The sequence below is a fragment of the Theropithecus gelada genome, chromosome 3 (assembly GCF_003255815.1).
Source record: "Theropithecus gelada isolate Dixy chromosome 3, Tgel_1.0, whole genome shotgun sequence".
Taxonomy (NCBI): domain Eukaryota; kingdom Metazoa; phylum Chordata; class Mammalia; order Primates; family Cercopithecidae; genus Theropithecus; species Theropithecus gelada.
The window spans coordinates 161760453-161777561 of NC_037670.1; the positions used below are offsets into that span (position 1 = coordinate 161760453).

A 17109-nucleotide genomic window follows, 5' to 3' on the forward strand; every position below is an offset into this window, starting at 1 on the left:
CTCAGTGCCAAAACAGCATTTATAAAACTCTCCACTGTGGGGATGGAAAAGACTGGTTAGTTTTAACAAAGATATGTTATATACAAAGGGAAGGATGAATTTTAATGACTTATAAATTGCATAACTGGTAGTTTGAAATATAAAACTCAGAGTAATCGCATTTTCAATTAATTATATCAATTAATTATAAACCATAATTTCTTTATATATGAATATTACAGAATGTCTACCCACTTGAAATATTTTTAGTGTCATTTTTTCAAGCTGAAAGCCTGAAACAAACTTAACGTTCATTATTAGATGAGATACTGTATAAAGGTGAAATATACAACAGTTCAGGTAAAAGGAAGACTTCACTTATTTCCTATATATCCTTTAGGGGTCTCTCTTAATCATGTTCCCTGCTATGTTCCATTCATTCCAAACTTTTCACCATTTTATGTGTTCATCTAGCCCCACTATCTTCCACCTAATCATGTCCCCAGTTTTTCTCCCCTATTAAGTTGAATTTTCTCTTTCCCATAGGAAATAACAGGACAGTGCACGTGTGTGTGTCTGTGTGTGTGTGTGTGTGTCTGTGTGTGTGTGTGACATGTGCATGCATGTGTGTGTGGTCTCTTGTCAACGGATTCCATACTAGGGCAGCAGTTCTCAATTTTGGCTGCATCTTGAAACCTTCTGAGATGTATTTACAATTTTTAAACTACTGATGCTGATTGGGTTAGTCTGTGCTATACTTGGGCACTGGGAATTTTGCACGTTCCCACACAATATTCTAATGTGCAGCCCAGGTTGAGCATCACTGTGCCAGAATGTGGAAGCTTCTTTAATTTCTTTTCCTTTCAATTCTGTATTTATGCTGCATATTTTGGTTCTACAGCTGGATTAAAAATAAATTATTTTGATGACAGTAACTCTGAGTTCTGCCATTTTTGGAAATGTTTCACTTAGTAGTTATGGCCCTGATTTGGCTTAGATTTATGTGGTTGTCTCTGGACAAATGACATTTGGGAAGTCGGCATAAGTACTCACTGCAGTCACTCCAGCCCTGCTTCATGCCTTCCTAAAACCATAGGACAACAGGTAGAGATTTTCATGATCTGGAAAGGGCAGCCTTAATCCTAGATTCACCATTTGCAGGTCCAGCCTGTACCTAGCCATCCTGAAGTTGGAGATAACCATTTCTATGGACAACTCCATCAGAGGCCGAAAAGCCAGGCCTGTGAAAAATAAAGTCCTTTCTGGTCACCAGCAGGAAACCAGCCAATCTCCCTCAGCTTCTGCAGATTTGTTTTCTATTTTTATTTATTATGAGCATTTCTTACATGGTCATTTTTCTGAATCTCTCCTTACAATTTCTCTGGCAGTATGAATGTTCAGGACCATCTTAGAGTTGAAATATATGAGTAAAGGCCAAGAAGGTATTTGAATTTGGAGTTCATTGAGGCCCATTTTATTAGTTGGCTATAGCTGCCATAACAAAGTACCACAGAGTTGGTGGCTTAAAAAACAGAAATTTATTTATTTATTGTCTTGCAGTTCTGGAAGCTACAAGCCTAATGCATCTGTAGGGCTGATTTCTTCAATGCATCTGTAGGGCTGATTTCTTCTGAAGGTTCTCCCTGTGGCTTGTAGATGGCATTCTTCTCCCTCTGTCTTCACACAGTCTTCCCTCTACGTATTTCTGTGTCCTAATCTCCCTTCTTATAAAGACACCAGCCACACTGGATTAAGGCCTACCCTTGTGACTGCATTTTATCTCAATTACCTCTTTAAAGACCCTGTCTCCAATACAGTGGCATTGTGAGGTACTGGGGGTTAAAACTTCAGCATATGAATTTGGGGAGACACAATTCAGACCATAACATCCATGATAAAAGAGTTTATTTCCCTCAGCTAGGATCCTTGTATGTATGAATTCATGGCCATAATGATTGGTTTTACCTTCTCCAGCAAGTGAGCAGAGCCTGACTTTCTGGGAGATACAGATCCCTGTCATTAAAAAATTCTGTGATGAATGTAGCTGGTAATCAAATTGAACTCAAAAAAATATAAAGGCTCTGAAAAGAAGTGCAGAACCCATTAAGTTATGCAGTGAATAAAGGGAAAATGTAAAATAATTTTCCTGATTTTGTGAAAACTATATTTCAGACAATCTGGGAGAAGTTTGAGTTAAAATTGTCCCCTTTATAAACATTCTGAGTTTGTTTTTCTTGTCAGGATACAGTTCCAATTAAGAATTTGGAATATATGGTCATCTTACAACTGTCTTAGCTGGCTTCTTTTGCTATGTTATTTATTTGGGTTACGAGACTGTACCAATCCCCTCATTTATGCAGAGGACTTCAATTTGCACTCACAGACTGCCTGCTTAAAAGTATTTTTGTGGTTCTCAGTGTAGGGGACTTTTTCAGTCACTTTCTTCAGTAATTCACCTAATAGTTCCTTCTGGAAAATGTGGGTTTTCCAGATCTTGCCTGAGTCCATCAATCCATTAAAATTGTGGTATAATGGCAAGGACTTACCTTGAGGTTTGGGCTTGGTCAGTTTGCCACAGGGCTTGGAGATGGTGACCGTCTTCTGGCATTCGGCATTGTGCAGGGCTCGCTTCAGACTTCCAGTTCTGGTCTTCAGGGCCGTGTTCAGGTCACATTCTCCCCAGGCCTGGAACTGGTATTTGCACTCCGCTAAAGGCAGGGTAGAACCAAACAGAAATCCTTGAAAGATCCTATTGTACTTCCAGGATAATAAAGGCACACTTTTGTTTGTAACTATTTTTATTGAAATAATTATAGATCCATGTGCAGCTATAAGAAATAATACAGAGTGTATGCATGTGTATTGAGTTCTGTTCAATTCTATCCCATGTGCACATGCATGCAATCACCATCAATATACACCATTAAAATACATTAATATACACCACTAATATACAGTCCCAACACAACACTGGGTCATTCTTTATAGTCATGGCCTGGCCACCTTCCTCCTTCCCCACCTCCTTAATCCCTGGCAACTCCTAATCTGTTCTCTAGCTCTATCATTTTTCTAACTGAAAAATGTTGCATAAATGGAATTCTACACTATGTAAACTTCTGAGATCGGCTTTCTTTTTTACTTAGCATAATTACCTGAAGATCCACCCAAGTCGGGTGCATCAATAGTCTGTTTCTTCCTATTGCTGAGTAGTACTCTACAGTGCCAATGTACCCTGGCTTGTTTAACCATTTATCAGTTGAAGGACATCCGAGTTGTTTCCAGCTTTGGGTTATTACAAATAAAACTCCTGCATAAATTCATGTATAGGTTTTTGTGGAAACATAAGTTTTCATTTCTCTGGGATAAATGACCAAGAAACTGCTGTGTTACATGGTAAATGCATGCTTCATTTTGTAAAAAACTGCAATACTCTTTTTCCACTGCGGCTGTACCACGTTACAATTTCCACTGGCAACATATGAGGGATCTGGTTTCCCTGCACCCTCACTAGCATTTCGTCTTATCACTATTTTTTATTCTAGCCACTTTGATAGATGTAGAGTGATCTCTCATTATGGTTTCAATTTCTAGTTCCCTAATAAGGAAAAGATGTTGAATACATTTTCAGGAATTCATTCGTTGCCTATATATCCTCTTTGGTAAAAGGTCTGTTAATGTTTTTTCCCCATTTTCTTACTGAACTGTTAAGTTTTGTTTGTTTTGTTTTGTTGTTGTTTTTTTTTTGTTGTTGCTGTTGTTTTGTTGTTTACTGTTGAATTTGAGAGTTATTTAATATTTTCAATATAAGTCTTTAAGATAGACCTTTTAAACTTTTTGAAAATGGGTTTTTGAGGTGCCCAGATACAATTTAAGACCAAATGTACCTGTTCTCCATCACACTTTTATAGAACTTATCTATCTCCATTCAAATAGAAAATACCCCAAAGATTACAGAGGGAGAAAAAGATGTACGTGTATACATCCATTGTCCTTCCTCACTTGTCTATGGGCCACAGTGCATTTCCACAGAACACAGGTAGGACATTTCAGGAATCATGTCCCCCCATGGTTAAGAAAGACAAAAAGTCTGGATCGTGGAAGAAAGAGTTTATTTGAGGGTTCAATATTGGATATAAAGTTGAAAGTGTTGACAGATCCTGTCTCAGATAGATAGATCAGGCCAGCATAAGACTGACTCTAGCCAGTGGGAGAAAGATCTATGAAAAGTGGCTGTGAGCAGCCCTGCTGGACTCAATAAATGAATCTGTGAACCTGTGTGGAGGGTGGGGAGGGATCAAATGAGAGAGAAGGCCTGAAAGTGACAGGGAGGGACATGGAGAAGAAGGAGAATAAACAAGAAAAGGGGAAAGGAAAAATCAAAGGAACTTAGAAATAGAAGAAAGGAGAGAGAAGATAGATCAACGAACATTATTAGGAGGAATCAAGGATATATTTTATGTCCCTTTGGAAAGTCAGTGGTTCCCAATCAGGGATGATTTTGACCACAAGGAGACATTTGGCCATAGATATTTGGAGACATTTTTAGTTTTCACATCTGGAGTGGGTGAGGAATCCTACTGGAAACTAGTGAGTAGAAGCCGGGGATGCTGCTAAATACCCTAAAATGCACAAGACAACCTCCACAACAAAGAATTGCCTGGCCTGAAATGGGACCAGTGTCAAAGTTGAGAAACACTGGGGTTGGGAAAGATATCTGGTCACTTTGTGTCTGATAAGATAAAGTTATTTAAAATAAAAAGTCCTCATCCTTAAAAAGACATTTGGTGGAAAAATTTGAGACTTATCTTAGGGTAGGAGATTAACTCAGTAGGATGAAGCTTACCTCCAAATTGCTTCTTCCAGTTGCAGGGGATCTTACATCGCTGGGTCTTCATGGTTTGCTTGCACTCGGCTCCAGTCCGAGTGCCTTCCCGCGTGCCCAGTCCACAGTCTCCACTGGTGGGCACACACACACTCCACTGCCATTCTCCACAGTCAGACTTTTTCACTTTTTTTTCTGAATGAAAGGAAGAAAACCTAATCAACATACAGAAAACTCCTTAACTTCCAGATATAACCAAGTTCATTCCTGAGAACCTTAATTGCAGGATCTGTGGGGTTTTTTTTATCTCTATCCTTATTGTTCAGTGAATAATAGAAATATGACGAATATTAACCAAAGTATTGAACCAAAGAATGATCAAGAGAAGAGAGAAAGAAAACTGAGAAAAGAGCTAAAACTAGTATTAATTTAACTCCCTCTTACTATGTGCCAGAGACTTTGCTAAGTGATTTAGTGGCATCTCCTTTTAGAAGCAAATATTTCTATAAAAGAAGAGATGATCAAAAATAGTTAAGCCTAAAAACCGAGAAAATATTATATTAGAAATGACAGTTGTCAGCCGGGCCCAGTGGCTCATGCCTGTAATCCCAGCACTTTGGGAGGTCGAGGAAGGCAGATCACAAGGTCAAGAGATCGAGACCATCCTGGCTAACATAGTGAAACCCCAACTCTACTAAAAATACAAAAATAAGCTGGGCGTGGTGGTGCATGCCTGTAGCCCCAGCTACTTTGGAAGCTGAGGCAAGAGAATTGCAGGAGATGGAGGATACAGTGAGCTGAGATTGCACCACTGCACTCCAGCCTGGTGACAGAGCAAGACTCCATCTCAAAAAAAAAAAAAAAAGAAAGAAAGAAAGAAATAACAGTTGTCAAATGAGCCATTTCAGTGCAAGTTATTGTTCCTTTCTCCGTCTTGTAGAAGGAATGACATCATACATATATGGTGGATCACAGATTTAAACAGACTATCAGTTCCACAGCCTACTTATGACTTTGTGAGTGGCACAGAGAAGGTGCTTTAGCTTCTCTGTGCCTCAGTTTCCTCCTCTGTAAATCTGAAATTAAGGAGAAAAACAAGTTCCAGTGCATTTTTTTTTTTTTTGAGGTAGAGAGGTAACATAATAAAGCACCTGATTGCTGGTCAATGTTCTATACATAGTAGCTGCTAATTTGATCATTATATTAATGACCATCATCGTCATGCAATCCAGGACTTGCAATGGGAGACAGGATATTTCTTAGGTTCCTCTAAATAATTATTTTTAAAAAGGGAAGATTGAAGGAATAGAGGAATAGGAAGGGAGAGAGGCAGAGTAGAAGAGATGAAGGAAAAGCAGGTAATTAGGCTAGATGGACATTAATCGATGAAGCATCTTGCCTTCAGAACCCTACTGCTTACCTGGTTTCTCTTTCTTCCCTGCTTCAGCAGTATCCACAGCTGCCAGTATGAAAATGAATGCCAAGAAGGCAGCTGCAAATTTTCGACGCTGCTGCTGGTACTGTTGAGCCTGCATTCTAGGAATAAACAGAGAAAGAGAAGAAGGTGGCATTAACCTAAGTCAGAGAGGAAGACTCATTGAACCCCTTGATGAAAGGCTCCACTTTCCATTTCTGGAATGTTAGATTTCAGGAAGATTCATATCAATTATCTTGGGTAGAATTTCATCTATTCTCACCAACAGCCATTGAAATAAGTGCTCTTCTGCAATCAATCACGTATTCACTGACAAAATGCAACAGTTCTTCACATAAGACTTCACAACCATTTGCTAAGTATGACTCAGAAATTATGGAAGCAAAAGAACTTTGAAGGCATGCATTTGAACACAGTTCTACAGCCTTGCTGATAGCATCACTTGGTAATATCGACAACTATAGCCATCTTCAAAATTTCTGACAATCTTAGAAACAACCACAGCAATGGCATCACAGTACACAAGACCAATCTGAGTAGACATGATGAATGAATTACCTATACAAATATATGTTTACTGATTCTATTTAGATGCACACAAAGCAACCAATATCTCTGACCTTTTTAAAATCATTGTCATAATCATCACTATCATTTTATCACTATTCCATTACTTATTGATCTACCAAAGAGTGAATCCCAGAAGTAGAGCTAGCACACCTGTGACACATATCAAACACACTTATAAACTCACACATGCTAAAAATCCTCAAATGTTAGGATATGGTAAAGTCTTCACACTCACTCATAATAGGAAATGCTCACATTTGATGTGAATCAAAAATCCCAAGATATCATTGGAAAGACTCTCCTAGAACTTGAAGCCACCTGTGACAGCCTAGTGTCAATATGGTTACTTGGCCAAAACACCCTTGAGAAGGTCTAGTCCAACCTCCAGGACAACCCACTTCCCAATGGCTATACCAAACCATGGCTGCAGCAACTTGCCTGGCAGTTATTGAGCTCCATCTGCTGTGTTAGTGGTGTTTTACACTTTATGTAAAAATGGTAGTAATGACCTATGGTCACAGGCTGATAAATTTTTTTCCAGAAGTAGTAATAGATTAGTTTACGTGTTTTAACATTCTCTTTAGTGTGAACAATAAAACATTTCATGTATATAAGGGATTGAGGTTATTCTGTTCTCTAATTTATTTTTCTCATTCAAAAATATCTATGAGATGATATCCTTGCCAGTGAATTTTCCTACTTTTCTGTGGCATTGGATATGCTGTCTCTTATTAGTGTTATTTTTATTTATTTATTTATTTATTTATAATTTTACTTTAAGTTCTGGGATACATGTGCAGAACATGCAGGTTTGTTACATATGTATACATGTGCCATGGTGGTTGGCTGCACCTACTGACCGGTCTTCTAAGTTCCCTCCCCTCACCCCCCACCCCTAAACAGGTCCTGGAATGTGTTGTTCCCCTCCCTGTGTCCATGTCTTCTCAATATTCAACTCCCAGTTATGAGTGAGAACATGCGGTGTTTGGTTTCCTGTTCCTGTATTAGTTTGCTGTGGACGATGGCTTCCAGCTTCACCCATGTCTCTGGAAAGGACATGATCTCATTCCTTGTTATCATTGCCTAGTATTCCATGGTACATATGTACCAAATTTTCTTTATCCAGTCTATCATTGATGGGCATTTAGGTTGGTTCAATGACTTTGCTATTGTAAATAGTGCTGCAATAAACATACGTGTGCATGTGTCTTTATAGTAAAATAATTTATATTCCTTTGGGTATATACTCAGTAATGGGATGGCTGGATCAAATGGTATTTCTAGTTCTAGATCCTTGAGGAATCACCATACTGTCTTCCACAATGGTTGAACTTAAATTCTGTAATTTCCAGAATTTACAAGGAACTTAAATTTATTTTTAAAAAACATCAAAAAGTGGGCAACGGATATGAACAGATACTTGTCAAAAGAAGAAATTTATGCAGCCAACAAGCATGAAAAAGAGCTCAACATCACTGATCATTAGAGAAATGCAAATCAAAACCACAATGAGATTCCATCTCATGCCAATCAGAATGGCAATTATTAAAAAGTCAAGAAATAATAGATGCTGGCAAGACTGTGGAGAAATAAGGGCACTTTTACACTGTTGGTGGGAATGTAAATTAGTGTTGTGTTTTAAAACTGATGACTTTGAATTCCAGCGTATGGATGAAGCATACTTCACTTATCAACTAAAATTAATATTTTGAACCTTTAGTTTTTTCCCTGAATCACAAGCCTAGATTAGCTACTCACCATCTCCAGCACTTTCTACAATATAAGATAAGGTGCTTTGGTCTTCCTCCTGAGGCTAAATTCTTATTATATTAGATTGGTGCAAAAGTAATCATGGTTTTCACCCTTAAAGCAATGGTAGGGGGCGGAGCAAGATGGCCGAATAGGAGCAGCTCCAGACTTCAACTCCCAGCGCCAGCGACACCGAAGACCGGTGATTTCGGCATTTTCAACTGAGGTACTGGGTTCATCTCACTGGGGAGTGCCGGACGATCGGTACTGGTCAGCTGCTGCAGCCCGACCAGCGAGAGCTGAAGCAGGGCGAGGCATTGCCTCACCTGGGAAGCGCAAGGGGGAAGGGAATCCCTTTTCCTAGCCAGGGGAACTGAGACACACAACACCTGGAGAATCGGGTAACTCCCACCCCAATACTGCGCTTTGAGCAAACAGGCACACCAGGAGATCATATCCCACACCTGGCCGGGAGGGTCCCACACCCACGGAGCCTCCCTCATTGCTATCACAGCAGTCTGTGATCTACCGGCAAGGCAGCAGCGAGGCTGGGGGAGGGGCGCCCGCCATTGCTGAGGCTTAAGTAGGTAAACAAAGCTGCTGGGAAGCTCGAACTGGGTGGAGCTCACAGCAGCTCAAGGAAACCTGCCTGTCTCTGTAGACTCCACCTCTGGGGGCAGGGCACAGAAAACAATAACAAAGCAGCAGACACCTCTGCAGACGCAAACGACTCTGTCTGACAGCTTTGAAGAGAGCAGTGGATCTCCCAACACGGAGGTTGAGATCTGAGAAGGGACAGACTCCCTGCTCAAGCGGGTCCCTGACCCCTGAGTAGCCTAACAGGGAGACATCCCCCACTAGGGGCAGTCTGACACCCCACACCTCACAGGGTGGAGTACACCCCTGAGAGGAAGCTTCCAAAGCAAGAATCAGACAGGTACACTCGCTGTTCAGAAATATTCTATCTTCTGCAGCCTCTGCTGCTGACACCCAGGCAAACAGGGTCTGGAGTGGACCTCAAGCAATCTCCAACAGACCTACAGCTGAGGGTCCTGACTGTTAGAAGGAAAACTATCAAACAGGAAGGACACCTACACCAAAACCCCATCAGTACATCACCATCATCAAAGACCAGAGGCAGATAAAACCACAAAGATGGGGAAAAAGCAGGGCAGAAAAGCTGGAAATTCAAAAAACAAGAGCGCATCTCCCCCGGCAAAGGAGCGCAGCTCATCGCCAGCAACGGATCAAAGCTGGACGGAGAATGACTTTGACGAGATGAGAGAAGAAGGCTTCAGTCCATCAAATTTCTCAGAGCTAAAGGAGGAATTACGTACCCAGCGCAAAGAAACTAAAAATCTTGAAAAAAAAGTGGAAGAATTGACGGCTAGACTAATTAATGCAGAGAAGGTCATAAACGAAATGAAAGAGATGAAAACCATGACACGAGAAATACGTGACAAATGCACAAGCTTCAGTAACCGACTCGATCAACTGGAAGAAAGAGTATCAGCGATTGAGGATCAAATGAATGAAATGAAGCAAGAAGAGAAACCAAAAGAAAAAAGAAGAAAAAGAAATGAACAAAGCCTGCAAGAAGTATGGGATTATGTAAAAAGACCAAATCTACGTCTGATTGGGGTGCCTGAAAGTGAGGGGGAAAATGGAACCAAGTTGGAAAACACTCTTCAGGATATCATCCAGGAGAACTTCCCCAACCTAGTAGGGCAGGCCAACATTCAAATCCAGGAAATACAGAGAACGCCACAAAGATACTCCTCGAGAAGAGCAACTCCAAGACACATAATTGCCAGATTCACCAAAGTTGAAATGAAGGAAAAAATCTTAAGGGCAGCCAGAGAGAAAGGTCGGGTTACCCACAAAGGGAAGCCCATCAGACTCACAGCAGATCTCTCAGCAGAAACTCTACAAGCCAGAAGAGAGTGGGGGCCAATATTCAACATTCTTAAAGAAAAGAATTTTAAACCCAGAATTTCATATCCAGCCAAACTAAGTTTCATAAGTGAAGGAGAAATAAAATCCTTTACAGATAAGCAAATGCTTAGAGATTTTGTCACCACTAGGCCTGCCTTACAAGAGACCCTGAAGGAAGCACTCAACATGGAAAGGAACAACCGGTACCAGCCATCTCAAAAACATGCCAAAATGTAAAGACCATCGAGGCTAGGAAGAAACTGCATCAACTAATGAGCAAAATAACCAGTTAATATCATAATGGCAGGATCAAGTTCACACATAACAATCTTAACCTTAAATGTAAATGGACTAAATGGTCCAATTAAGAGACACAGACTGGCAAACTGGATAAAGAGTCAAGACCCATCAGTCTGCTGTATTCAGGAGACCCATCTCACACGCAGAGACATACATAGGCTCAAAATAAAGGGATGGAGGAAGATTTACCAAGCAAATGGAGAACAAAAAAAAGCGGGGGTTGCAATACTAGTCTCTGATAAAACAGACTTTAAACCATCAAAGATCAAAAGAGACAAAGAAGGCCATTACATAATGGTAAAGGGATCAATTCAACAGGAAGAGCTAACTATCCTAAATATATATGCACCCAATACAGGAGCACCCAGATTCATAAAGCAAGTCCTTAGAGACTTACAAAGAGACTTAGACTCCCATACAATAATAATGGGAGACTTCAACACTCCACTGTCAACATTAGACAGATCAACGAGACAGAAAGTTAACAAGGATATCCAGGAATTGAACTCATCTCTGCAGCAAGCAGACCTAATAGACATCTATAGAACTCTCCACCCCAAATCAACAGAATATACATTCTTCTCAGCACCACATCGTACTTATTCCAAAATTGACCACGTAATTGGAAGTAAAGCACTCCTCAGCAAATGTACAAGAACAGAAATTATAACAAACTGTCTCTCAGACCACAGTGCAATCAAACTAGAACTCAGGACTAAGAAACTCAATCAAAACTGCTCAACTACATGGAAACTGAACAACCTGCTCCTGAATGACTACTGGGTACATAACGAAATGAAGGCAGAAATAAAGATGTTCTTTGAAACCAATGAGAACAAAGATACAACATACCAGAATCTCTGGGACACATTTAAAGCAGTGTGTAGAGGGAAATTTATAGCACTAAATGCCCACAAGAGAAAGCAGGAAAGATCTAAAATTGACACTCTAACATCGCAATTAAAAGAACTAGAGAAGCAAGAGCAAACACATTCGAAAGCTAGCAGAAGGCTAGAAATAACTAAGATCAGAGCAGAACTGAAGGAGATAGAGACACAAAAAACCCTCCAAAAAATCAATGAATCCAGGAGTTGGTTTTTTGAAAAGATCAACAAAATTGACAGACCACTAGCAAGACTAATAAAGAAGAAAAGAGAGAAGAATCAAATCGACGCAATTAAAAATGAAAAAGGGGATATCACCACCGACCCCACAGAAATACAAACTACCATCAGAGAATACTATAAACACCTCTACGCAAATAAACTGGAAAATCTAGAAGAAATGGATAATTTCCTGGACACTTACACTCTTCCAAGACTAAACCAGGAAGAAGTTGAATCCCTGAATAGACCAATAGTAGGCTCTGAAATTGAGGCAATAATTAATAGCCTACCAACCAAAAAAAGTCCAGGACCAGATGGATTCACAGCTGAATTCTACCAGAGGTACAAGGAGGAGTTGGTACCATTCCTTCTGAAACTATTCCAATCAATAGAAAAAGAGGGAATCCTCCCTAACTCATTTTATGAGGCCAACATCATCCTGATACCAAAGCCTGGCAGAGATACAACAAAAAAAGAGAATTTTAGACCAATATCCCTGATGAACATCGATGCAAAAATCCTCAATAAAATACTGGCAAACCGCATTCAGCAACACATCAAAAAGCTTATCCACCATGATCAAGTGGGCTTCATCCCTGGGATGCAAGGCTGGTTCAACATTCGCAAATCAATAAACATAATCCAGCATATAAACAGAACCAAAGACAAGAACCACATGATTATTTCAATAGATGCAGAAAAGGCTTTTGACAAAATTCAACAGCCCTTCATGCTAAAAACGCTCAATAAATTCGGTATTGATGGAACGTACCTCAAAATAATAAGAGCTATTTATGACAAACCCACAGCCAATATCATACTGAATGGGCAAAAACTGGAAAAATTCCCTTTGAAAACTGGCACAAGACAGGGATGCCCTCTCTCACCACTCCTATTCAACATAGTGTTGGAAGTTCTGGCTAGGGCAATCAGGCAAGAGAAAGAAATCAAGGGTATTCAGTTAGGAAAAGAAGAAGTCAAATTGTCCCTCTTTGCAGATGACATGATTGTATATTTAGAAAACCCCATTGTCTCAGCCCAAAATCTCCTTAAGCTGATAAGCAACTTCAGCAAAGTCTCAGGATACAAAATTAATGTGCAAAAATCACAAGCATTCTTATACACTAGTAACAGACAAACAGAGAGCCAAATCAGGAATGAACTTCCATTCACAATTGCTTCAAAGAGAATCAAATACCTAGGAATCCAACTTACAAGGGATGTAAAGGACCTCTTCAAGGAGAACTACAAACCACTGCTCAGTGAAATAAAAGAGGACACAAACAAATGGAAGAACATACCATGCTCATGGATAGGAAGAATCAATATCGTGAAAATGGCCATACTGCCCAAGGTAATTTATAGATTCAATGCCATCCCCATCAAGCTACCAATGAGTTTCTTCAAAGAATTGGAAAAAACTGCTTTAAAGTTCATATGGAACCAAAAAAGAGCCCGCATCTCCAAGACAATCCTAAGTCAAAAGAACAAAGCTGGAGGCATCACGCTACCTGACTTCAAACTATACTACAAGGCTACAGTAACCAAAACAGCATGGTACTGGTACCAAAACAGAGATATAGACCAATGGAACAGAACAGAGTCCTCAGAAATAATACCACACATCTACAGCCATCTGATCTTTGACAAACCTGAGAGAAACAAGAAATGGGGAAAGGATTCCCTATTTAATAAATGGTGCTGGGAAAATTGGCTAGCCATAAGTAGAAAGCTGAAACTGGATCCTTTCCTTACTCCTTATACGAAAATTAATTCAAGATGGATTAGAGACTTAAATGTTAGACCTAATACCATAAAAATCCTAGAGGAAAATCTAGGTAGTACCATTCAGGACATAGGCATGGGCAAAGACTTCATGTCTAAAACACCAAAAGCAACGGCAGCAAAAGCCAAAATTGACAAATGGGATCTCATTAAACTAAAGAGCTTCTGCACAGCAAAAGAAACTACCATCAGAGTGAACAGGCAACCTACAGAATGGGAGAAAATTTTTGCAATCTACTCATCTGACAAAGGGCTAATATCCAGAATCTACAAAGAACTCCAACAAATTTACAAGAAAAAAACAAACAACCGCATCAAAAAGTGGGCAAAGGATATGTATAGACATTTCTCAAAAGAAGACATTCATACAGCCAACAGACACATGAAAAAATGCTCAGCATCACTGGCCATCAGAGAAATGCAAATCAAAACCACAATGAAATACCATCTCACACCAGTTAGAATGGCGATCATTAAAAAGTCAGGAAACAACAGGTGCTGGAGAGGATGTGGAGAAATAGGAACACTTTTACACTGTTGGTGGGATTGTAAACTAGTTCAACCATTATGGAAAACAGTATGGCGATTCCTCAAGGATCTAGAACTAGATGTACCATATGACCCAGCCATCCCATTACTGGGGATATACCCAAAGGATTATAAATTATGCTGCTATAAAGACACATGCACACGTATGTTTATTGCAGCACTATTCACAATAGCAAAGACTTGGAATCAACCCAAATGTCCATCAGTGACAGATTGGATTAAGAAAATGTGGCACATATACACCATGGAATACTATGCAGCCATAAAAAAGGATGAGTTTGTGTCCTTTGTAGGGACATGGATGCAGCTGGAATCCATCATTCTTAGCAAACTATCACAAGAACAGAAAACCAAACACCGCATGTTCTCACTCATAGGTGGGAACTGAACAATGAGATCACTTGGACTCAGGAAGGGGAACATCACACACCGGGGCCTATCATGGGGAGGGGGGTGGGGGAAGGGATTGCATTGGGAGTTATACCTGATGTAAATGACGAGTTGATGGGTGCAGCACACCAACAAGGCACAAGTATACATATGTAACAAACCTGCATGTTATGCACATGTACCCTACAACTTACAGTATAATAATAATAAATAAATAAATAAATAAATAAAAATTAAAAATAAATAAATAAATAAATAAAAAGCAATGGTAAAAACCACAGATACTTTTGCACCAACCTAATTCCTCATGAATGGTCATGCAGAAAATTTCTACTGATTCTGAGGCTTTTCCTCCGCTTTTAATTGGGTGTGAATGATAAAAGAAGCCAATCTAGACTCACCAGTTTGCAAGTCTTTTCAGAGTTCTTTGAGTTGGGCACTGGCACATCAGTACAGCTATATCTTTTCATAATGTATTCAAATGTATTTAAAATTATTAGGTGTAAAGTAAACCAAAGTGGAAGTCTTTGAGCTTTCCCCAGAGGCTGCCTGAGAGCCTACTTTCTGCCACTTTGGCAGAAACTTTTCAATTCAATTTTTTAAAAGACCAAATCAACTTTTTGGTTCAGAACTTTTGAATTACAATATATTTCTTTCCAAGTTAAAATTTACCTGCATTTTCAACAATTACTTACAAATATCAGAAGTATTTAGGTTGTTATGAATTAGACTACTGTGAGAATTTGGAAATTCCCACGGAGCATGCAGAACTCTTGGGAGAACTTGCTGCCCGAGCCATGGGATGCTCCTCCATAGTCCTATGATACCTACAAGCAGGAAGAGCGGCCAGAAGCACCTCAGAGCCCACTGGAGAAATATGATAACTTGGCAGAAATACAAAGACTCTACCTTCCATAAATAATACAATAACACACATATACACACACATGCACACACAGAGTTATTCATGGCAAGGTGCTATCACTGGCAAGTTTTAACCTCAGCATTTCTAGTTTTATTGTTAAACTCTTGTTTTCATCATTATTTTCAAAAAGATTTCTCTTAATCCAGTTCTATTCACTGATTTCAAGGGAAAAAAACACACAGGTCAGAATTTCCAAATCAAATAAATTTTTTAGTATAGAATAGTCTACTAAACAAGTCATTATAACTGAAATATGAGCTGACTGGAAAGAAGGAAAGATAAGTACTGGATGGGAGTTGGAGAGATGGTAGAACGGAAATACACTCTATCTGCCTCTGATGTTAATTTAGAATAATTAAGAATATTAAGAATTGAGTAAATGGTAGATTTCAGCACTTAAATCTATGGAAAAAATGCACACAAGTCCCTGTGTACAGTGGGTCACCTGCGTACAATACGTGTTCACCAACAGCTTTGAATTGGAGAACATTGTTCTTAACCTCTTCTCCCCTTCCTTCTATTTTGCCCATCATTCTACTTAAGCCTATATTTTGAGAGCTCAGATTTTTCTGGGTAGAGAAATCAATAAAGGTTATTTAAAAAGAAGAGAGTAAGGAGGTTTAAAAATGCAATGATTAAATTTATCCAAAAATTCAAGTATGCCCAAAACAATACCCAACTAGCCTGCTGGTGCCTTGCTGTTGTAGTAAATACTTGAGTAATTAGTATATGTGTAGATAACAGTTCCCCTTGCTTGTGATATTTGCACAGTTGATTATTTATTTGTCCTTAGCACCAAATGAGGGCAAAAGCTCTTCCTGTATGAAGTTTAACCCTACCTGTTCTCCAACAGACTGAGTGCCAAATGAGAGCAGAGGCAAAAACATTGATTCTAAGGAAGTGATCAGGATCGTGTCATATTTTTTTAATCTGGGGAAAATAAAATAGTGCAAGAATAAAGCCTTACTAAATTGACTCCATTCTTTTGAAAAATTTACTTATTTCTCACCCCCTTTTTTCTATTGCCATCATTCTTGTACTTGCCCTAATAGACTTAATTGCATATAACAATTAAGTTGAAGACTACCATATTTGGGTGCTGGTGCCTGGAAATTATTGTTAAGTTATCTCAATGAAATCTGAAACTCAATGATTAAAGGACATTAAAGAAACCAACTTTAAGGGAATGTGTTTATCTATTAAATCTCAATCTCTTTTCTGGATAAATAGCTGATTAGGAAAAGAGAGCTTCCCTTTTCCTTAGTATTTTAATGAGATCTAGAATTTTCAAATGGTAATATCTAAAGTAAATACAGGGAAATGATGTTGGAAACTGTACTTTAGCAATCTATTTGGGGGATTAATACAGGATCTGGAGGGAAAAGTTTTGGCCCAAACTTCAGCTATACCACATACTTTTTGAGAGTGTCCTTGAACAAATTATCAAATCACAACGGATTGAACTGTTTTGACATCTGCAAAATGGGGGTGGTTGTAACAATTACTTGAGAGACTTGTCGTGAAGATTACAAGATATAGACATAGAGATAACCAGAATATTAAC

The 17109-nt window shown here is 39.2% G+C and overlaps 1 protein-coding gene across 3 annotated transcripts in view; it reads right to left on the reverse strand.

The window, feature by feature from the left end:
• Nucleotides 1-17109, reverse strand: part of PTN (pleiotrophin) — a 121886-nt gene that overhangs the window by 20775 nt on the left and 84002 nt on the right. For 2 of the 3 annotated variants that reach the window (XM_025380288.1, XM_025380286.1), the window contains exons 2-4: nt 6222-6337; nt 4823-4996; nt 2526-2687 (exon numbers count right to left, since the gene is read on the reverse strand). In XM_025380288.1, coding sequence (XP_025236073.1) covers nt 2526-2687; nt 4823-4996; nt 6222-6336 — 451 coding nt within the window. In that variant the 5' untranslated portion in view covers nt 6337. The remainder of the gene's footprint in view (nt 1-2525; nt 2688-4822; nt 4997-6221; nt 6338-17109) is intronic. The other variant, XM_025380287.1, reaches the window with a different exon arrangement.